The following is a 23096-nucleotide window of genomic DNA, read 5'->3' on the forward strand; positions in this document are numbered from 1 at the left end:
ACATTTGTGTATGATATAAGAAACTGCATTAACACATTTAATGAGATCACCCAGACTGCAAATATTATGTCAAAAGGATTATACATCAATTGCGAAAATTAGCTTGCTGGTTCTGCTTTCAGAAGAATGGCCTGTTTGGCAAAAAGTATGTCTTTTTTCTCCAGATTACATCAAGTAGTTCAGAAAAAAAGAAAGTAAGTAAAAAACCTTCAGCCTTTACAAATCTTCCGAGTTTTGTAGACAAATCTTGTACATACAAATTTAAACATCTGTGCCCAAAAAAGGTTCTTGTATGTCAGTGAAAAAACATGTGTGCACTCAGTAAAACAAAGTATCTCCTTCACAAGTGGAAACCATTTCACAACTGCTCTGTGAAGCGTGAAGACTGGAGCACAATTACTATTTCTCACATTCAAGAAGTAGCAGGGGCATACATTAGAACATAGCGGGTCTGGAGTATACAAATAGAAATACATTATTTCCCTTAGTATTTAAGTAAATAGTAGGTCTCATTACTACAGAATGTTGTGAAGGATAATGGGTTCCAAAAGAGATTAGATGAACTCACAGAGAACGAACAGGTCTGTCACAGAATATTAAACACAACTGTTAAGAATACAGCTGGGTCATGAAGTACCTAAATAGCTGTCTGCTGAAAGCTGGTGTGATGTGCTTGAGAAAGGATCGCTTTACACATGACCTGTTTGCTAGACCCTTTGCATCTATTCCTTGCTCCAGCTGGAGAAAGGACACTAGGCTTGACAGATCTTTGTTCTGATCCAAGAGGAAAGTTCTTTATCCACTGTTCCTTCTTCTACTGAGGCAGGTCCACAACTACTGACTTACTAATCTTTTAATATTCTAATGTCTTGGTTCAAAATATGATTCTTTAAAATCTTGAAGTTTGAGAGATTTGGGACTGCTTCAGATCCATTCAAGAAATTAGGAGTAACAGATATCACCAGAAACTAATCATTCTATGGTACAAAGGATTTTCTTAAATCTCAGTATTAAACTTCATAAAAAACCCTCAAGTGTACATCATTCCCATGGACTCCACATTCTCAGTCCTAATTGGCTAGAATGCCACAGTCCGTAAACTTCCGTAGCATTTCTCTGTTCTCTTCAAGCTTTAACATGAGTCAAATTTATGGATAAAGAACAGCCAGAAAACAGAGAAGCTGTAAAAGCTGACTTCACATCACCTTTGTACTCCTTTGATAACCCTGATGACTTTTCTTGCAAATTTGAGCAGCCAAAAGGATGCTGATCTCGATACATATGGAATTGTTGCTTGTTTCAGGCAGTATTCCATACTCTACATTGCATGTACTTGTCCACAGATAATTTCTTCCAGGATGTATAACTAAAAAGTGGTGGCATTAAAAAAATAATCACATATATAGAACAACAAAACCACACTATTGTTTCAGTCTTATGCCAAATGCAATGAATTCATTGTCGTTGTCTTGGCTGGAATAAAGTTAAATTTTCTTCTTAGTAGCTTTATAGTGCTGTGTTTTGGATTTAGGATGAGAAGAAAGTTGGTAACACACTGATCACTTTCAGTTGTTTCTAAGCAGTGTTTATACTAAGTCAATGACTTCACAGCTTTTCATACTGACCTGCCAGCAGAGGCTGGGAGTGCACAAGACATGGTGAGGGGACACAGCCAGGACAGCTGACCCAAACGAGCCAAAGGGGTATTCCATACCATATGATGTCATGCCCAGTATATAAACTGGGGAGATTTTGCCAAAGGACACCATGGCTTGGGAATTGGCTCGGCATCCGTCAGTGGGTGGTGAGCAATTGTATTGTGTATTGCTTATTTCGTATATTCTATTATTTTCCCTTCCTTTTCTGTCCTAGTAAACTGTCTTTATTGCAACACGTTTTACTCCCCACTCCCCCCGCCTCTCTCCCCCATCCCAGTGGGGCCAGGGGGAGGGAGTGAGTAGCTGTGTGGTGCTTACTTGCCAGCTGGGTTTAAGCCATAGAATCATTTAGGTTGGAAAAGACCTTCAAGATCATGAGTCCAACCATCAACCATGCCCACTAAACAATGTTCTGGAGTACCCCGTCTACGTGCTTTTTTAATACCTCCAGGGATAGTGACTCAACCACTTCCCTGAGCAGCCTATTCCAATGTCTGACAACCATCTCAGTAAAAATTTTTTTTCCTAATATCCAACCTAAACCTCCCCTGCCACAACTTGAGGCTGTTTCCTTCTCATCCTATCTCTAGCTGCCTGGCAGAATACCAGCACTCACCTTACTACAACCCCCCTTTCAGGTAGTTGTAGAGAGCGATAAGGTCTCCCCACAGCCTCCTTTTCTCCAGAGTAAGCATCCCAGTTCCCTCAGCCACTCCTTGTAAGACTTGTGCTCCAGGCCCTTCACCAACTTGGTTGCCCTTCTCTGAACATGCTCCAGCACCTCCAGGTCTTTCCTGTAGTGAAGGGCCCACAACTGAACACAGTACTCGAGGTGCGGTCTCACCAGCGCCGAGTACAGAGGAAAACATGACACCATCTTTCAAGTTTTCTCATGAAAATTGCATACATTTGTATTAGTTACTCTGTTAGTCTGTGTCTGTAGCTGAAGCATGTGAACTACAGCAAAGGCCTTGTTCAGGAGATTCTTCCACTCCAAGGCAGTACTCTCAAACAGCAAAGTTTAAGTTTAAAGATAATCCCACTCTTGAGTTCCCAAAATCTGCCCAAACCTTATTATGTGAAACCTAAATATCAATTCATAAAAGTAACACCTGACTCAAAAATTTCCCACAACTCAAAGCTTTTATTTCAGTAATCTTTATCTCCTTAAGAAAATAATACTAATTTGTCTAAGAAATTAAGCCTCCACAATTAGAGCAAGAAACTTCGTTATAAAAAATGGGTGGGTTTTTTGGGTTTAGGGTTTTTTTTTTCAAGTTCCGTCATTTTTAGTGCAGCTAGAAACCTTTGCTTTCAGAAATAGGTGTCTGAGGCAAAACAGTGAACACAGCTTGCCAAAGGGAGAAGAAAACTAATTTTTACTAGCTTTACAGAAACACTCTGATTGCAGAGGAATGAAGTTTTTATATTCATTTGCTTTAAACTAATGTTAATAAATTGTTAAGAATTCAGACTTTTTGTTTTATTTTTGCATCAACAATAATTGTTTATTAAGCAAAATATAGGTTTTGGTTTCCTGCACAGAAATTACATCCCCCCCCTCCCCCCTTTTTTTTTCTTTTCCCCAAGTAATTTCTTCATGCTGATTAACATTTTTGGTCATGAAAACATAAGGTAACTAGCTATGTTACCTGTGGCCATCCAACTGTTTGTTCATTGATAGCACAAACCAATACAACATGAATATTTAAGCTGCACATATTAATTTTTGCTCCAACTGAAGGGAACAAAAATACTCAGTTATGCACATTCTAAACCACTTTACCATACACAGATGTATAAAATACAGCATCAGAAGTCCTGGTATAATTATTGGAATCCAGTATTTTTGGTAATAAATCGTACTATTATTCCAACGGGAACTTCATGCAGACAAAATCCTTAAGTATTTTACAGCAAAGCACTTTTCATATACGTTAACACACAGAGGCTCTGATTGAAGAGAGTCTGCAAATAAATCCAAGTTTCCTCAAGTTGTGTTGACAATCTGGATACTTCTTCCAATAGGTTTGGCTCTGATGACAGAATCTTAAGATGTAACTGAAAATTAAAACAAGTAGTTAGTGAGACAAATACAGGTAATAAAAAAATTAAAAGATCAGTTTCCTCATTCAATTCCAATACTTTGCTTTCAGGAATTTCCCAAGTAAGGGAAGGGCACACTTCCTTCAATTAATTCCCTCCATTTAATGCTGCCTCCCTTTTGCTAGTCTTTTACAAGCCGTTTTACTCCAACATATGTATTAGATAGGATAAGGCAGCAAAATGTCTTAAATGTGTTATTGCTTTACTAGACCTTCTTCTGATGCTGATGCTGAATCTATTATCCTAATCACACACTTCTCTAGAGGGTAACCTTCTCCTCTTTCCAACCTGCATCACAAATTCCTCTAGGCTAGAAAGGGTACACAGATGCCCTGAGGTCAATCAGGATTATTATTTTAATTATTTGTGTTGCATAAAGCAAGAAGAATGATGCCAGCATACTCTATACGGATGGAGATGATATCTTTCTATGTAATAAACAATAATCTTGGTAAAGCATAAAGAAAAGAAACCTCTCAATCTCGTAGAGAGGCAATACATCATTACTACTTAACAGATGGAATAGTTATTCTCCTGGCTACACTTAAATCTGGGAGTCTTGCTAAGCTCAGAGCTGTTTTACTTGGAACCTACAACAAAAGATATTGGTGTGCATGTGTCACAAGGTGAGTTTATATTATTCTACTGCAGTTCAAATCCAGAGTACATTTCTGAAGAAAATTACCTAGCTGTCCCTAATCTACTTTACAACAGCCAAGTTTCTTTTGTATGAAACTGAACAGAAAGACGAATTCTAACATCTAATATTACAACTATTAATCATATCCAGTCCATAGGACCAGACTAATAATAAATAGACATGATAAAAAGCCACTGGTGAATGAATATCAAGACCTCAACCCTAAGTATTTCACTCTACAGATCTACTTCTATTCATCTGCACTACTTATTCTTGTGGAAGCTGTCCCACGCATTCTATTTAACCCCAACAAAAGGAAACAAGCAAGTCATATTTGTCCAGCATTACACTCTATCTTGAAAACCAATCCCTGCAATATTGCTATCAAGAAATAGTCAGTTAAATAGACAGTATTGCATGTGTCTGAATGTTTATAACAACTTTTTTTACTAGTAAACTGTAATTATTTGCTTTTCCACAGTTTCATAAATCAGAGTATCTTGACATGGTAAGCATTTGTATATCGGGTTTCAACCTTCTGCAGAACCACCTTCTCTCTAAGAGTAACTGCTACTGTTATTTTATCACAATAACTTTCTAACTTCCACAACCTGGGAATAATTTCATTAGCTCTGTGATGCTTAACAGTTGACAGAAGAAAGGCAGCCCACTGACATGGAAGATGAAAGTCAGGCTTGCTGTCTAGTGATAAGTCTAACAAAATGCCTGTTGTACTTCCCCAAATATTGTGCATTGAATTCTTGTCTTACTGAAGACAGCATATCTTAGCTTAGCAATTAACAACCATTAAAAAAAGTTAGGTATGTTACAAAAATAAAAACAATTCTAAGTAACGAATACTAGAATAAAACCTGTCTGGCATCGTCCTCTTCACAGTATCTGGGTTTAGCAAGTTTTTCTTGACTGTGACCTGATGAGTTGCCAAATTATCCAATACATTCAGTCAGTCATTTTAAAACCATCCCCAACAAAAAACACTTAAGATAATTCTTTCAAGGAGACAATTTATGTCCTTTTACTGGACAACCACCATTTTAAACAGAACTAATATAGAATTTTATAAGAAAATTGTTACCTTTAAAAATAGTGCAAGGTATGCCTGCGCAAGTTCAAAGTTGTACTTCTTATTCAGCATCATCCCAATCATTCTCAAAAAGCTTAGCATCACCTCTGTTGAGCCACCACCTTCAGGGGCCAAACCCCTTAGTTCTATCTCAATGTTAGATGGTCCCAAGCTTTTCAGTAAGTTAAGTGGAGCTGTATCTGTGTTAAAGCATTGAGGGATACATTATCAGTAATATTTGCAGAAAAGAATCTTACAAATCCTTCATGTCGACAGGTTTATTCCAAAATTCTTAAGCAGTGACTGTATGTTTCAAGCTTCTACTGTTTCCTTATTTTTTCATTTTCCACAAAATGCCATCCTGCCTTTAATTTACTGTACCATCACATACTACAGCGAAGTGTATCTCTAATAAGACAGTTGCATTTTATTTTTAAGTTCAGCTTGAAAAATACAAGTAACATCTTTGTATCACTTTTTTTCCCATTTCTGTCTTTTAAGCAGAACAAAATTTCTTATTAACCATGTAACATTGTCATTTTACATCTTGGCAAGAATCACTTATATACTCAGGACTTCAAGCTATTATTGCAAATACATCCTAGAATAGACAGGGTTCTACTTTTACTAGGAATCTTTACAGTGTTTACTCTTACTTACATTAAACTAAATTGAGGATCAGCTGGTGCACTCTAAGGTAGTTATTACATTTGTAAAGTGAATTCCGACTGCTTTTCCTGTGACCAGGGTGTGTGTGTGTGTGTGCACGCAGTGGAAATCTCTTCCCTGATAGAAATACATGCAATTTACAAATTCTTTCCTCCTCTTCGTCAATGTTCTTCCTCAGGATTTCTACAATCCTACCTGATCTTTGAGAAGTCCATCCACTTGCTTTAAAAATGCAGAAATAAAAATATGTATGGTTGCAAAGACAGCTGTTGGTAAAAACATTTTTAAAAATGTCCTCTAATTAATATTTCTTTTGCTAAGAAGTACAACTTCTTATACTCTTATATCATGGTAAATAATGGTATCAGGCATTGGTTAATATTCCTTTGGTAGTATAAATCTGCTTCCACCCGTATTTGATTCCTGTGAAAATCATTAGCTAGTTTTAAATGTAATTGTGATATTAACAGTACTAAAGAGATGCATTAACTCATTTTTGTACTGTGACATTAAAAAACCAAGCATAGAACATCCTATGAGGTTGGTACATATACAATATGGAAAAGGTGCCCAGCTCAATCTGTGTTCGCAGTCCTGATGTGAGGTACAAAACCCTGTCTCCATCCCAATGGTAAGCCAAGATGGCTTAGAGTATAATACTGTTTCTTTGCATAGTCTAGTCACCTTTAGAAGAGATGCTTGTAAACTAGCAAGCACAGAGCCATGTTACACACCAGCACCTTCCTGAGTCAGGAGCAACAGGTTCCCTGGATTGGGATTACAGCACAGACCCTGGAGCACACCTGCCTTACAGCAGAGAGGTGGCCTGAGGGAGGCCCATGGGACCACTACTGCAATGCACCATAGAGTGCACTTGCTCCCAGGTACAGCCAGCCTCTAGGTGCTTGGTAAGGTTTTTAAATATTCACCTGATATTTCACTCTTCTCTGAGTAGCTCTGAAGCAGCTTAATAGACACTATCAATTGCAATACTAAAAACACAGCATAAAAACCACACCCTGTTTGTGATAGGTAATAAAGTTGTATGCACAAAATGTTTTAAGTACAGTTGAGTAAGCTGATCATCTCAGAAGAGTTTAAGAAGCAGTAGAAAAACTCCCAGAAGAACTGCCTTGTGGACAGGCTATCAGTGACTGTTCATCTACATTTCCAAGGCAGCTATATTACCAATCATTTCCAAAAATCTAAATTTTCAATGATTCTGTAGCAGCACAAGGTAAACAGGGAAAACAGCAGGTACATTCCACAGGCAACTTAAGTGACTGAATTTCAAAACGAATTGAAAGTTAAAAGAAATCAAACAGCTTATTTTTATGTCACTTATTTATTCTTAAACTTTAATTACAAAGCAATCAATTAAAGCTCTATATTTGCTGAATGTTTAGTGAAGTAGCCCTTGAAAATAGAACTTGCTAGGCAAATTATTTTTTTCATGTTTCGGTGAATCACGACTATTGCTTACCAGATCATTCCCTTCCTTTCTTACCCTAGAAATAATACATAGCACCTCTTCTGCATGAGATCATCACAATCTCAAAAAAAGTCTAACAATCTTAGGAATGTTACCTTCTTTCTCTATGTGGGTTTTAGCCAGAACTGGGCTCCATGCTGCAGGCAAGCTGGAGTACCAAAGGATCTTTGATCTAGATTGGCTGTCTATGTATTAGCCAGCTTTATACATAACAGGTCATTCTCTTTACCTTTGCTACTGTACTATGCATATTTTTTTCCTCATAAATGTTACACACAATTCTGGCATTAGAAATCAAACATATATCAAAATATTATTAGGATCTACATTTTTAGTGAAATGTTTTCTTAACTTACATTCATTAGTGCTCAGGGCTTCTTCAAGATGAATGTAGAAATCAGATTTCTGTGCCAATACTCCAAGGTTTACAACCTTTGACTAGACCATGAAAAGTATAAAAGAGTGTACATGAATACGCAAACATATTTTTACATCTCCATTAGATTCTTTTCCTACTGACAGGATAAAAGACTTTCAGAAAGAAAGCATTAATGTACATGTGTTAAAACTAGTACTTTGAAGTCTTTAGCAAGATTTCACTCAGCAGTAAAAAGCATTTAAGAATTTTCTTTTAAAATACACTATATAAACACTATTATATTGATTCTTGTTTTTACCTGTGTATCATTTTCTTCTTCTGGAGCAATATATCGGGGTATAAGACCAGGAACTGTTGGTATGAAGAAAGGGGCTGACTTGGGAACTTTTGGTGGCTCTCTCGGTTTATTTTTTTTCTGTTAATTAGATATTTGAATTAAAATCATCATCATAGTAAGAACATGTGGGAATTTTCTTTGTCAGGAGTTTTATTTTTTAAATACTATGAAAACTGCAAGGACTAACCGCAAAGTAAATACATAGGTAAAATGTTTTACCACTAAATAGGAAGCTACTATCTAGAAAAGAAACAGCCCCTCTCCCAAATCTCAGAAATTGTGAAAAGCACCATATAATCTTCTACTGCAAAATCTTGAAAAATACCTGAAAAGTGGGATCAAATTTTGTGATTATGTAAATGCAGCTCATAGAATAAGGGCAAATATATCTGGCTGTATATTACTATTTTTTGCACATTCCTTCTTTTTCTGGTTATGAGAATGTCCAACAGTGATTTGGATAACCTTGAACAGCTTTACAGGCACTTACTAGCTGCACTGACATCAAAGTATCTGCCTTCAGACATCTCTTTTGCATGTTGCAGAAATAGTAATGGCAAAAGTTATGAAATATTTCCTCCTCAAGACTTCTTGAATGTCGAAGAAAATGGTTAAGACAATTGTCTGTTTTACAGGAGAAATAGTCCTTATGGCCGCCTTAAAAAATACAATCCAAATACTACAGCAGATAAGCAATGGTGTACCTAATATCATTACCTTGATAACATCAAGACTGAGGAGATTTTTCCACCTTGATTCAGGTAATGAGGAAAGGGTCACCAGCTGCTCTCCCAGTTGCTCAGGCGAGACATATTCTACCATTTCATCACATGTTTCTTCATCTCCTGCCACATCCACATCTTTCAAGAACAGATATCTTTTATGAACATACATACTTCATATTTATTTGTTTAAAAATCAAAACATGATTATTTCTTTTGCAATTTTTGAAAAACAGCTATATAAAAGGGTGCTAGCATACTGTATAGCTGAAAGGCTACAGAAGCAATCTTTATTAACCCTATGAAATATGAAATTTAAATTTAAAACAATTATAGCTAAAATGCAGAATTGGATAAACAAGATTTTGAAGACTAACAAGATTTATCTGCTTTGGCTGAAATGATATAAAAGCAATTTATAGAAGTCCTAAATGAAGAACAACGGATTACTTTTAAGATTTTGTTAACTGTTTTAAAATATATGCATGACAATCTTAGTTCTGAGTTACAAATCTGCAAAATCTTTGCGTTTAAATACGCACGTTATTCACAACCTCTTCATAGGTATGACTGAAGTGGCACATAAAAATGAAGAAAATCTCAACACTGAAGCACAGCATCACACAACAGAAGATATGCAGCCTGTCATTAAGTTTTCTCTAGACTTCCTATGTAGTCTTGACCAAACACCTCTAGTTTCCCTTCCTTTTTGCAAAATATATGTGGCTAAAACCACAGATGTGATAGAAAAGCCTAAACCAACATAAAAGTGTAAACCATTAAAAGCTTCTAAACAGGAACTTTACGTTTACTGAAGACAAACATTGAATTAAACCGTTCAGCCAGGATCAGTTTATAGAATTAAAACATTCAAATTTTTTTGATTAAATCCTGTCTCCCTGATTTAAGTATCTAAAATGAGTGTGTGCTTAATAAAGCAGTTATCATCTAGTATGTTCCTTGCTCTTTTACACAGTCAATAGCTAGGTGTGTTTCTCCTCCAGACGGAGATCTAATGTAGACACTGCTAAACTTGGGCAGACAAGATCTCCATCTAGAGGCCTTCAGAGGCACAACCATTTCTATTAAATACCACAAAAGCAATTTAGGCCTTTCTTTCACTGGGAATCTAGCACAGATACATGGCAGGTCAGCTGAACTGAATTCTTTTGCCAACAAGACAATATACAGCAGTGAAACTACGATGGCATACAGGCAGACAAAAAAGTTGGAGGGAAGTGGAACAAAGAACAATCCCCTTCCCAAAGCCAAACAGTAACATTAATTTCAAACTGGCCTCACAGATGTCAAAACAGAAGGTATTTACACAAGTCTGGGATTAAAGAAAGCCAACAAATAGCACAGATGTTTTTATTAGCTACAAAATCTCCTTGAAGATGTGGAGATCATAACAATGTAATTCTTTATGTCTAAACATAGAAACATGACTAGATTTTAGTAAATAATATCAGCATATGAGTAAGTATGCCAAAGCCAGCAGAAGCAATAGGAACAGCTCAGAGAAAGAATACTAAGATGCAGTGAGTTTTTACTGAGGAAGCAAACCACATTCTATTTGAAATATAATGCCAAACTGAAAATAAGATACTCTTTCACCTGAAGATTACCTTGCACAGGGCAGGTGCTAGGGCGTGTCACCATAGAAGGTTCATAATCTGCTGGCAGAGGCCGTAAAGAGACAAGTGAATACAGAGAACGGTTTGACCTGAAAAATAAGACAGGCATTTTAAAAACAATCTTCAGGTGAATGGGAACAAGTATTTTAGACATAATTTTTACTACAGTCCACTACTACTGCACTATGGTAATTCAACGGGTTCTATTCAAGATTAGTTTTCCTCATCTACCAGATAAACAAGATATGAAACATAGCAATATACATCATCTGAAAGCCTGAAACATAAAAGTTATGCTGAAGTATTAGTGCCAAGCATGTTTAATACATACAGCATTATCAAGCATGATTACTTCAATCATTGCCAGGTACTGTACTTACTTGAAATTGCAAAATTGCCCATCTAAAAAGCTTTGTACTTAATATGTACAATACATTATGCAAATAGATATGATTCATCCTGCTGTCACAGAATTTGAGAGTAGTACTCTTAGCATATTTTCTTGGGGTTTGGAACATGCACAGAAGTCATTCTGGCAAATGATCTTTTCAGTCAATATAAACCAGGGCTGGGTAAAAAAATTTGTCATTATTCACAATGAAGCACTTTTACTTAAGCATAGAAAGGTTTAACAGCTGAACACCCCTCAGGCAAAACTACAGGCACCAAATGTAACCTGAAACATCTATCTATCAAAAGGAAAAAAAAAAAAATAATCAAACAAACCATTTAAAAGGTGTGTTACTTCAGTACTGGATGTGACCAGTCATCTGCTTTAAACTTGTATCAGGAAGTAATTGAACCAAAATACATTTTACATCTGTGCTGATCTATCATTAATAAACAGAAATAATCACAACTTCCAAATTATACTCAGAAATCTCAGACAACATTGTATACCAGGGCAAGAAGAACAGCCCTTCAGAAAGTAACAATACATGAGCACTGACATTTCAAAAGGGGCAAAAAAAAAAAATAATAGCAGAGTAAAAGAAAAACTTTAGGAATGGCATAATAGAAATTCTTCAGAGTAAGAAAGAAACATTTAGAAAAAAAAGAACATTTGATTATCAGAATAAATAACTGCAAGAGATTTCAAGATTTATGAACCACAACAATGCAGAACACCTGTCAATTAGAACCAGAGAAGACAAAACCCCAGACAAGATACCTTGCAGAACAATTCTCTATTTGCAATAAAGGTGATTAAAAGAATTCTTCTCCATCTGAAATTCTGTGTAGAAATAGCTATATTACATACTCACCACAAATAAATTCCAAGATCATCCACATGTGTTGAAGCTAGAAAATCTCCTGTAGGAGACATAGCAAGGCTCACAGCTGCAGAGTCTACCAGAAAACAATCTATGAGGCTAAGGAGAAAAAAAAACCACAACAGAGACTGAATGCAAGCAGGAGACTGGAAGTATGTATACGAACTAGTATATTAGAAGTATTCAAATACGACATATGAACTTAGCAAATGTATAGCATTGTGCAATAAACCACCCACCTCTATGAAATTCTCCAAAATCAGCTAAAGCTACCTCCTTAGACATCTACATTCTGTAGAAAACAAGATGAACCATCTGTTCACATTCAACTCCTTATGCCTAACACTAACCTTCTCAGGAGCCATAAATTTCATACTTCCAATCAGCCCCATGCTGCTCTGAGCTAATCTTTTAATGCTCTACCATTAATTGTCAATTCCCTCTCTCAAGATACTTCATATACACCTGGGTAACACTAGAACCTAATGCTCCTAAAGCAATGAATGAACTGTACACTGCAAAATTTGATTATCTGCAACAGTTTGTTTTGACATTACCATAGCTTCAGCTTGATATACCATTGCTTGATAATTTCTTTCACTATTGCATAAAACTGAAAAATTACCACATAAAAAGGAAGTTTAAATATTCAGTAGTACGTGACTATTTTAACAATAAGCCACTTTTAAGTCTGGATGATGCCACAAGTCCTGGATGATGGACACCCTAGTAGACTTCCACTCAACCCCAGGTTCATAGCACTGCTTGTCACTTGTTGATGTATAAATTCCAGTTATTTCAAATTGTAAGAAGCAGTTAAGTTTGACAACTAGTTCACTGAGAGAACAAAAAGAACAAATGGGAGAGCTTGAATATTTTGTTCTTGTTTACAAACCAAAATCAAAACCAAAGTGAGAAGTGATGAGAGCAACTAGTTCTACAACCCTGTTGTGTTTACTAAGCATAGAAAAAATATTGATGTAACAAAGCAGTTTAAAATGTAAAATCTTGTGGGCACGTATTTCTTAGGTACTGAGCACTCCTGTAATGGTTTGACAAACCACGTTAAAAATAAAAGCCATTTTTTTCACTGAATGGAATGTTTTATTCCTTCTGCATGCTGTTAGACACACGTTACAAGCAAAAAGTAATCAGGTTAAGAGCCACATCATTCATCACTTTCAACGTAAAATATACAAACACTAAACCCATAAATGCCAGAATGTGTATCAGTTACATGATACATTTTGCACACAGTGCATAATGGCTAGAAAATTTACCATAAATACTGTTTCTAGTCTCAAACCTATCCTTTTACCACAATCTTTATCAGTAACTGAGAAATACTGTTCAATAAAGCAACTGTAAGGAACAACTGCAAAACAAAGTTAACACTAAATTAAATTTTTCTACTTACTGAATTTAAATCATAATTAAAATTACAGACTGGGGGGGAGGCAGGGAGGGCAATCAATCCACTATAGGATAAGGAGAGACATGCTTGTGATTTTTAAACAAAATGTACAGTAATCGCTAAATGAATCCTGCATGGGGACTGAATACATTGAGCCTTATACTTCCTGCCTAACTGCAAAAGTGAGACAATGGAAAGTATAAAATTGCTGAGCTTACAGTATCAACATGTTTCTCAAAAAGCCCTACCTAAAAAACATGCACTAGGAATACTTACGTTATGTAAGGACAGTTAAGCAGCATTGCCAAGTAAAAACAGATGTTCAATAAGTAAATGGTATGACATCTATTAAAGTCAGTTGGTGTTTTTCATAATTTGGACTTAGTCATCTAAAAACATGTGTTCCATCCTTTTAGGACAATATCAAAGCTGAGTCTTTAGAATGCACAGTTTGTAATTAATTTCTTCTATTTATGAGCAAATATACCACCGTAGAAGTTAATCAAGCATCTGGCTTTTTATTAAAAGCTGTTCTTCCTTTTCAACACACTCCTCTCCCTACAGTTATGGGAAAACCTTTCCTTTAAATTCTGAAAGAACAATTTAACCTAACTACTTTCAAAACCAGGGTTTGTCATGTACCTGCCTAGATTGCAACTTTACCAGAATTTCTTGCAGTATTTACTTATGTGTTACAAGTGAACAAGTGTTAGATTACTTTTTAAAAACCAGTATGGATGGATTCTTACTGTAAAGTGTTAGTTATTAAAGAAATGGAAGATAAAAGTAACATTTCTGAAGTTTTCTAATTAATGCTGCAATTTTTTGTAGGCACATCATTTTGGAAGGAAAAGAGGGTTAGAAAGAGAAAGTCCAAACAGAGTGCTAATTTTCCTCCCATTTATACTGGAAAGAAGACAGTTACTGTCCATCCCGTCCCATTTTAGACTAGTGTCATTCACCATGTAAGAATAGGTCAATTGTTTGTTGAGATTCAACACACTTTTTGTAGTAAAATGAAAACTTTTACAGTATACAAAATTATTTATCAAACCACATCAACAAAAGTAATCAATCCAAATGAAACCATTCAGTCCCATGTACGACTAGAGCTGCACACTGCATAGCACTACTTCAAATTACTAAAGATCTACCTTATGTGCTGCTAAAAGAATGCACTGACAGAACCTGAAGTTACTTTTCAGCCTGTTTTTTCTAGGCTCCTGAACTTCTTGTGTGTACTTGTGTACTTCTTGGCCAAATTTCATATTGGGAGAAGACTACTCACAGTGGATCATAAAAGAGTGGTTTTGGCAGTTACAAGTATGCACAAATGAAAAATATAACTGAGGTAAAGCCTACTGTGTTGCTAAAATGAATGGGAGAATAGCCTTCTATTTACACAACCAACTGCAGTACTGCATCCAACTCTGGGGCCCCCAGCAGAAGATAGACATGAAGTTAGAGCAGGTCCAAGAAAATGATCAGAGGGCTGAAACATGTTTCCTACGCAGAAAGGCTGAGAGTTGGAGCTGTCCACCCTGGAGAAGAGAAAGCTCGGAGGAGACCTTCTTGTAGCCTTTCAATACTTAAAGGGGGCTTATAAGAGAGACTGAGACAGACTTTTTAACAGGGTCTGTAGTGACAGGATAAGGGGCAATGATTTACAACTGAAAGGGGGTAGGTTTAAGTTGGACATAAGGAATAAATTTTTTACTGTGAGAGTGGTGAGACCCTGGAACAGGTTGCCCAGAGATGTTGTGGATGGCCCATCACTGGAAGTGTTCAAGGTCAGGTTGGACGGGCCTTTGAGCAACCTGATCTAGTGGAAGATGTCCCCTGCCCATGGCAGGGAGGTTGGGCTAGATCTTTGAAGGTCACTTCTAACTCAAACCGTTCTATGACTCTGAATACTTAGCATATCACACAGCAATTCACCTTCAGCAATCTTTTATCATAGTGCTGCTTCCAGACAAAGAACAAATTCACATTCATTCACACTACATGAAAACTCCAGGTTTTATCACTAGATCTTCAGGACATTGTTGTTCTGTACACCCAGAAAAAGGCACACATTGCTAGCATCACACACAACCAAAATACTGGGTACTGAGTTGTTACACCATGTACAACTGAATATCACATAGTACAACTGGGTGACAGAAAAATCAAGCCAGAAGGCTTTTTACCACTTCACAGACAGAAAGGGGATTATAATAAATTTCTCCTGTATGTTTTTAAACTGACTCACCATCCAGAGGGAAGGTCCCAAGTCTTAATGGTACAGTCCATTGATGAAGTTATCAGCCAACGACCATCAGGACTGAAAGTCTGAAACAAAATAGTCCGTTTAAAGGCACAACTAACAAGTCAGTCCCTACAGGAGGTCCTGTTTAACACAGTTCAAGATTAGACTGCTCCCTAACACCAGGATGAAATGGTCTGGCCATAAACCAAAACTGACACCACCTTATTGAAAGCGAGAAACAGACAAAAATGGAAACTATTTCAGAATGGGTTTAAATATATGACAGAGGATACATCTGGCTGTTAGTAAAAGCACTTTGGTTCTCGCTTTTTTGTTAATGATGAAAAACCACTAAGCTTAAAACTGATCAAATAAATACTTACTGACGAGCACTTAGAATTAAATCAGAAACTAAAAACTATTTCAATGAACACTACAAAGCACTATTACACAAGATGTAAAATAAGGAATTACCAGTGCATTGCATAATCTCAGACATGTTTACACCTTTTATTTACCTGGCTTATCTTTTCTATATATACAGTTAAGACTGTTGCAAAATTTTGCTCCTCAAGGTGGTTTTCATTATTGATAATGTTTTTTTTGTTACACCCTAAATAAGCTTGTTGCAAAGTTATAGTAAAATCCCAAAGCACACTAAAAATGCATGGCCATTTTAACGCTATACATTTTAACTTGAAAACTAACACTGCCAAAACTGCTGTAGAGCTCAACTACAACTTTACTAGTCACAGCTGAACACAATACTCAGTGACTTAATATACACAGAGAAATTCAGCATCTTTAAAATGAATTAGGTATCTGTATGTCACCTGTTACAGAAAATGAGTTAACAATTACCATGTCATTAATCCGTCCATGGTGTCCTGCGAATGTCCTGACAATCTTCCTGGTTTCTATATCCAAAACACTAATACTGAAGTCATCAAAGGCAATTCCCAGGATACCACTGTCAAGAATCATTAGCACACGACAATAAATACTCAAAAGACAAAAAATAAAAACAACATTCTAACATTGCTCCAAAAATCTTTTAACCCAAGATAATCTCAGATAAACAGCATTACATTCCTTCAGACTAATCAAATGTCTTGCGGTCATTTTGTTTTGTCAACTCATAGTCAGTTGTATTTCAAAGCATCAGAAATTTAAACTTTATAAGAGTATTTGATTGCCATCCTAGACTTATGTACTTACAGCAAAACAATAAGCACATGAAATAGCTTCAGTTTCTTACCTGTCTCTGTGAAGCAGAATTCCATTTGGAGAAGAAGAAAGCTCAGTGGTGTAAACTAGATCTTTAGTTTTGAATTTCCAAAATTTAATTAATCCTTCACTACCAGCTGTGATTATCAGCTGGTTTAATCCATCCACTGCTACCCCCCTAATGGCCCCCTCATGTGCTGCAAATCAAGGGAAAAGAAAGTTGTTTAAGAATTTAAACATAGCATAGAAATCAGCAGCATGCCAAACACTACTCTGTATGTCTTTGCCTAACTACACTAAATAAGCAGTAAGCATGTGACAAACAATTCTAAAGTAACCTGACAAGACTGCTCGAATATTGGAAGTTTCTTTATCAGTAGAGAAACTAAATTTCTTTCAAGTAAGCACCTAGAATACAATACAAAATTGTGAGTAACTGCAGCTGAATATTAGCTTTTATTTCTGCTTTCAGTTTGGGGGGCTTTCTTTGGATGAGAGATTTGAGGGGCTTTTTGAATCACTTATGGAATGCCTCTAGCAGGGGTGACCACTCCAGACAGAATTTACAGTTTTAGTTCTGGCCCAAAGTCTGAGAGCTTTCCTAGGCTACTTGCCACTGCAGTTTAAAGATAAGGCATAGCTCCTCTGGTTTGGAATCAATTTTATTTCTTAATCTATGCCTAGGACTACTGGCCAGTAATCAAACTTATAAAATGCATCCCACTATCAAGCAATGATGTTATTAGATCACTTCATGTTTGCTACACTAGATGGCTTTTAGAAACCCAGTAAGGTTTAAGGGTTCATCAGGACTCTTTCCTTGTTTCTACAACAAAAAAATACATATCACGAGGGCCCTATTATAAATTGCAGACTTACAAAGCAACAGCAAACATACATGAGAATACATGACATGAAATACATGTATGCAACCATTAAAAGGAAAAGTCTGAACACTGTCATCTACATTAAGGCCTAATTTTGCAGCTGCATAATTGAAAATAGTAGCACATGCAAAGAACTGGACTTCCTTAGGATTTCCATTTCCCATGCATGTCTTTCATGGGAATACTTTCCCAAGTATTCTTTCATTTTTAAGCAGGGAGCACAAAACAGAAGGGAAAAATCTATCTCAGAGATAGAACCCTGTAATAAGAAGCTGAGTACTGGAAATGTGATTATCTCAAAAAGAGCTGAGGCCAGAGGATCTCATTTTACTGCTAACCATTTTGGTAACTGACAATTTTGTGTTAATTAAAACCAAACTTATGCTAACATCAGAGCTGTTAAAAATAGCAGGGATCCTGTCCTTCAGAGCAGGTTTCAAATTACTTCTGATTACAGTGCAAGATAGGACACTGTAGGGTAATTAGAGAAACTGAAGAGATTCCCAAATAAAAAACTAGCTGGATGGCCAAGCCCAAAGAGTGGTGGTGAATGGACTTAAATCCAGTTGGCGGCCAGTCACAAGTGGCATTCCCCAGGACTCAGTATTGGGGCCACTTCTGTTTCATATCTTTATCAATGACCTGGATGAGGGGATCAAGTGCACCCTCAGTAAGTTTGCAGATGACACCGAGGTTGGCAGGAGTGGTGATCTGCTTGTGCCTAGGAAGGCTCTACAGAGAGATCTGGACAGGCTGGATCGATGAGCTGAGGCCAATTTTATGAGGTTCAAAAAGGCTAAGTGCTGTGTCCTGCACTTGGGTCACAACAATGCCATGCAATGCTACGGGCTTGGGGAAGAGTGGCTGGAAAGCTGCCTGGCGGAAAAGGACCTGGGGGTGCTGGTTGACACCTGGCTGAATATGAGCCAGCAGTGTGCCCAGGTGGCCAAGAAGGCCAATGGCATCCTGGCTGTTATCAGAAATAGTGTGGCCAGCAGGAGCAGGGAAGTGATCGTCCCCCTGTACTTGGCACTGGTGAGGCCGCACCTCGAGTACTGTGTTCAGTTCTGGACCCCTCACTACAAGAAAGACACTGAGTTACTGGAGCATGTGCAGAGAAGGGCAACAAAGCTGGTGAAGTGTCTAGAGAACAAGTCTTACGAAGAGCGGCTGAGGGAACTGGGGTTGTTTAGCCTGGAGAAAAGGAGGCTGAGGGGAGGCCTTATTGCTCTCTACAACTACCTGAAAGGAGGTTGTAGTGAGGTGGGTGCTGGTCCCTTCTATCAAGTAACTAGCGATACGACGAGAGGAAATGGCCTCAAGTTACGCCAGGGGAAGTTTAGATTGGGTATTAGGGAAAATTTCTGTATTGAAAGGGTTGTCAGGCATTGGAAGAAGCTGCCCAGGAAGTGATGGTGTCACCATCCCTGGAGGTATTTAAAAATTACGTAGACAAGGCACTTCAGGACATGGTTTAGCAGCCATGGTGGTGTTGGGTTGATGGTTGGACTCAATGATCTTAAAGGTCTTTTCCAACCTAAATGATTCTATGATAAATTTCCTAGAAGACAGAACACCAAGTTGTTGCTGTTCTGTTAAGAGTCAGTATTTTAGAAGTGTAGCAACTCTTACCTCTTTCTTTGCCGTAACGCCCTCTGTGAATGCCAGACTGCATGTTATACACATCTACCCGTCCAGTTGACAGCCCAATTACAGCAAAGTTCCCACATGAGGTAATGTCAACTGCCTTTCAAGGGGGGGGGGGGAAAACCAACCACCAATGAAAACAATTCTTTAAGTGTTATGTAATTAGCAAAGTTGTCAAGATACATAACATATCAGGAATACAAAATACTAGTATGTTTTTTATTAGACTTCAAGGAAAACTGCACAAAACAAACAACAGTTTACACCTTAAAAAAGTAGAGAGCTCTTAAAATAAGCAAACAGTCAGCAAATAATAAATATGGCAGTGCATATCCTTATGAAGGATAATGAAATACTGACTTAGTGACACCCATCAGAAGTGATATCTAATAATATCAACACTGTAACCTAAAGGAGTAACCTCTATAATCAAGACATCCACAAATTCAATCCCTAAGAAAAAGTCCAAGCATGCTGACTGCATGCCTCTTTCAGTGCCCATGCCTCTTTCAATGCCCATAGAGTTTAAATAGTAAGAAACAAAGAAACAGTGGTCTAGATGTCTCTGGAAAGATAAAGTCCAGAGAATCTAGTAGTTAAAAGAAAACCAGGTATTTACAAATGAACTGATTTTGTCTATCACTGAACTACTAAGCATAAGGTTAGAAAAATAATTTATCACAAGATCCAGTAGTAGTATGAACACCTAGCACATGAAGTATGCCACAGCAACTACCTGTCTTGCAAGCCCATAAGCCTCAGTAAACATTTGTAATCTCTTTCATTGAGTGTTTGACTTTCATTGTGTCCAGCTGAAGTTGTAAGGCATTTTAAAGGGAATATCCTGCCTGCAATTTGGAAATACAGTTTTCCATATTGCCAAAATACAACTATCTTTGGCAATTTGCAATCACAGAGCAAGTTTATCATCACAGGCATATAGTCAGCTCTACATCACATTGACAGATTAAAAACACCAACCACCTACTGGAATCAGAAAATAAAATCTGCACTTAACCTGGACGTTTAAGGAAAAAATGCATAGACAGCATTCTTCTTAAGACCACATCCATTACAAAACAGCTAGTAGGCCACACTGAGCTGGCAGAAGGCACTCTGCAAAGCAACTAGAACATGTCTAGACAGTGTTTTTTCATTCTAAATATTGCTTCTGTACAAATATAAACCAAAATAGCATATACTGTAATGCTGAAGAAATGTTATCCTAAATAAACTTACTGTTGCATATATATCAATAGGTTTGTGTTTGCTAAATTCTTCTGGCCTCAGTTTATGAGCTCCCATGGAAGTTTTCTGATAGTTCCAGGTTGTACAGGTTATATAGCCTTGATGGCAGGCAACAATACTATCCCAGTCACTCTGATGTGCCACTTCTGCAATGTAACACATACTCCTTTTAGTAACAATGAATCATTCTAAAGTCAAATAAGCTCTTCTGGTATCATAAGAGTACTTTGAAATACCTTTAGGCAGAACAGTTCATATTTAGCGTCCCTGTTGGACAGTCAAAAGGCTACCATTCATAAAAAACATGTGGCAAACCATAAAAAACACCTGGCAAACCACTGTGCATATGCTAGTGTACTAAAACGCTAACAAACCCACAAGCATTCTTTTGGTATATTTCATGTCTTTGTGTATTTGAGTCTATGTGATTTGAAAAGCATATTTAAACTTAAATGGTTTAAACTGCTCAATCTGTACACATTTCCAGCTGAGTCTCTTAATGGTTTCTTCAGCTGCTGAAGCAGCAGAAGCCACTAGATTAACATCTTAAAGCAGGGTTTAAGAGCTAAGTCTGCTTCACATAGCAAAAGACTTCTTCTGCATTTGCAGGAAAACCATTCCTCACAAGCTCAGTGTCCAAACTTTGTAGTAAAATATGATATGTGGGGATCTAAATAATGAGCAAGTTTGCTTTTTTCCTGGAATTCATATGTTTAAAAAAATTGAGAGCTTGAAATTGGGTATTTCTAGAACTTCAAAGAATAAAACAACTGGATACAAACTGGTTCACTTCACCAAACAGACAAGATAGCAAAAAAGAAACACTCTAAAATGGACTTAAATAATTGTTTTCTCATGTCTCCAAACACATTTCAGGTAGTTCTACCACCTCAAATCAATCAGGCATGTCTAATACCAATTTAAAAATTGCATATATATATATACACACACACACTCACATATTTGCAACAAGTATGTACAGATAGTCTGTATCTCTAAGGTCTGCAAATACAAATACCATAAGTAGTCAAAGGGCTACACAAAATTGTAAATCCAAACCTTTCAACATGTGAAACAATCAACCATTCTTGGAAGACCAAAGCATAGCTAGACTTAAGACAAAACAGACTTCAAGTCTGAAGAGGAGGTCATTAGTTTAAAGAAACACATTTTGATGAAGCAAAGATAATTGCAATTCTGCTTCAAAAAGTAAGGTTCGCTATTTGCATACTGAATTACAAACAGAGTAATTGAAACTTGACTTTGAAAAGCGACTCAAATAAAGGAATTGGGGAATCCAGATCAACCGCTATAACTAAGATTTCCTCAGCTGACAAAGATCTTCAGCCCCCTTATTGCTCATTCTCCAGCCTGGAAGAATATCTACATCAAGAAGATCCTGGCTCCCATGCTGGAGATTTTCAAGCAAAGAGCCAGTTATACACAAAGATATTTGAAATAAAATGCTCTTTTTTGAAATAATAGAAAAGTTTACCAAGTAAAGTGTCATTTTAAACTGTCACTCAACAGCTCATGAAGGGTCACAGAATTTCAATAATCTCATTTTGATACAGCATGGGCTTTCAAAATAGTAGTGTCTCAAGGGGTAAACAACAAAATGAAGACATGATGAGCTATGTAACGCGTCTCAAAGACTACTTACCTGAAGCAAAGACTGTAATTGGTGGAAGTGCCATCGTATCAAGCTTAAGACCTTTCTTTTTTGACTTCTTTTTGTTAATTGAACCTTAAAAAAAGAAGTGTCTCAGTCTCATGGCTAGATCTGAGAATAATGCTTTAAAAAGGATTGTTTACTAAATGCGAAGTTCCTATAAAACTTAGAAAAATCTGGCTTACATTAACACAGCATTGCTGTTACCTAGGGTTTGAAGAGCTAAGAATGTTATTAGAGTTCCTGCCAAAATTCATGTGATGCTGAGCCCATCACTAGCCTATTACATTCACAGATGTACTACTCAACCCATTTGTTGCAGGAGCTTGTGCTTACAACCTGAAGCAGAGGTCTCCCCATCACAGCTAAAACAATAGTCATACAGACATCACTATATAAAGCAATGTATAACACCCAGACCTTTCAAAAACCAAAGAGTCAGGAATTTCAGATTTATGCCCAAAGGATATATACAATCAATTAATCTATATCTGTCTATTCAAATCTATCTAAATACATACATATCAACATGGAGATATTTAAAAATAAGAATTATTTTAGTCTTTCTGAGCCTTGCTCTCTGAACTGTACAAGAAAGTGTCCCTTAACCACAGCATTGTGTGGAAGATGTGTTTTTTAAATTAAATTCTACATTAAATCAAAGTAACTGAAGTCAAGAAATATGAATTAACTAATAATTTAGTCAACTGACTAGAAGGGGAATGAGGTAAACAGTTGTAATTATGCATGCTGAA

At 36.8% G+C, this 23096-nt stretch overlaps 1 protein-coding gene across 2 annotated transcripts in view; it reads right to left on the bottom strand.

Annotated features, from left to right (window-relative positions):
- Positions 1–2945: 2945 nt before the first annotated feature.
- Positions 2946–23096, bottom strand: part of WDR36 (WD repeat domain 36) — a 35506-nt gene continuing 15355 nt past the window's right edge. For both annotated transcript variants that reach the window (XM_049795298.1, XM_049795297.1), the window contains 13 exons: positions 22333–22416; positions 20661–20815; positions 19407–19521; positions 16919–17084; positions 16522–16630; positions 15664–15743; positions 11990–12097; positions 10716–10813; positions 9083–9225; positions 8327–8443; positions 8006–8087; positions 5501–5688; positions 2946–3719 (listed from right to left, as the gene is read on the bottom strand). In XM_049795298.1, coding sequence (XP_049651255.1) covers positions 3570–3719; positions 5501–5688; positions 8006–8087; positions 8327–8443; positions 9083–9225; positions 10716–10813; positions 11990–12097; positions 15664–15743; positions 16522–16630; positions 16919–17084; positions 19407–19521; positions 20661–20815; positions 22333–22416 — 1595 coding nt within the window. In that variant the 3' untranslated portion in view covers positions 2946–3569. The remainder of the gene's footprint in view (positions 3720–5500; positions 5689–8005; positions 8088–8326; positions 8444–9082; positions 9226–10715; positions 10814–11989; positions 12098–15663; positions 15744–16521; positions 16631–16918; positions 17085–19406; positions 19522–20660; positions 20816–22332; positions 22417–23096) is intronic.

The sequence above is a fragment of the Accipiter gentilis genome, chromosome Z (genome assembly GCF_929443795.1).
Source record: "Accipiter gentilis chromosome Z, bAccGen1.1, whole genome shotgun sequence".
In the NCBI taxonomy this organism is placed as follows: domain Eukaryota; kingdom Metazoa; phylum Chordata; class Aves; order Accipitriformes; family Accipitridae; genus Astur; species Astur gentilis.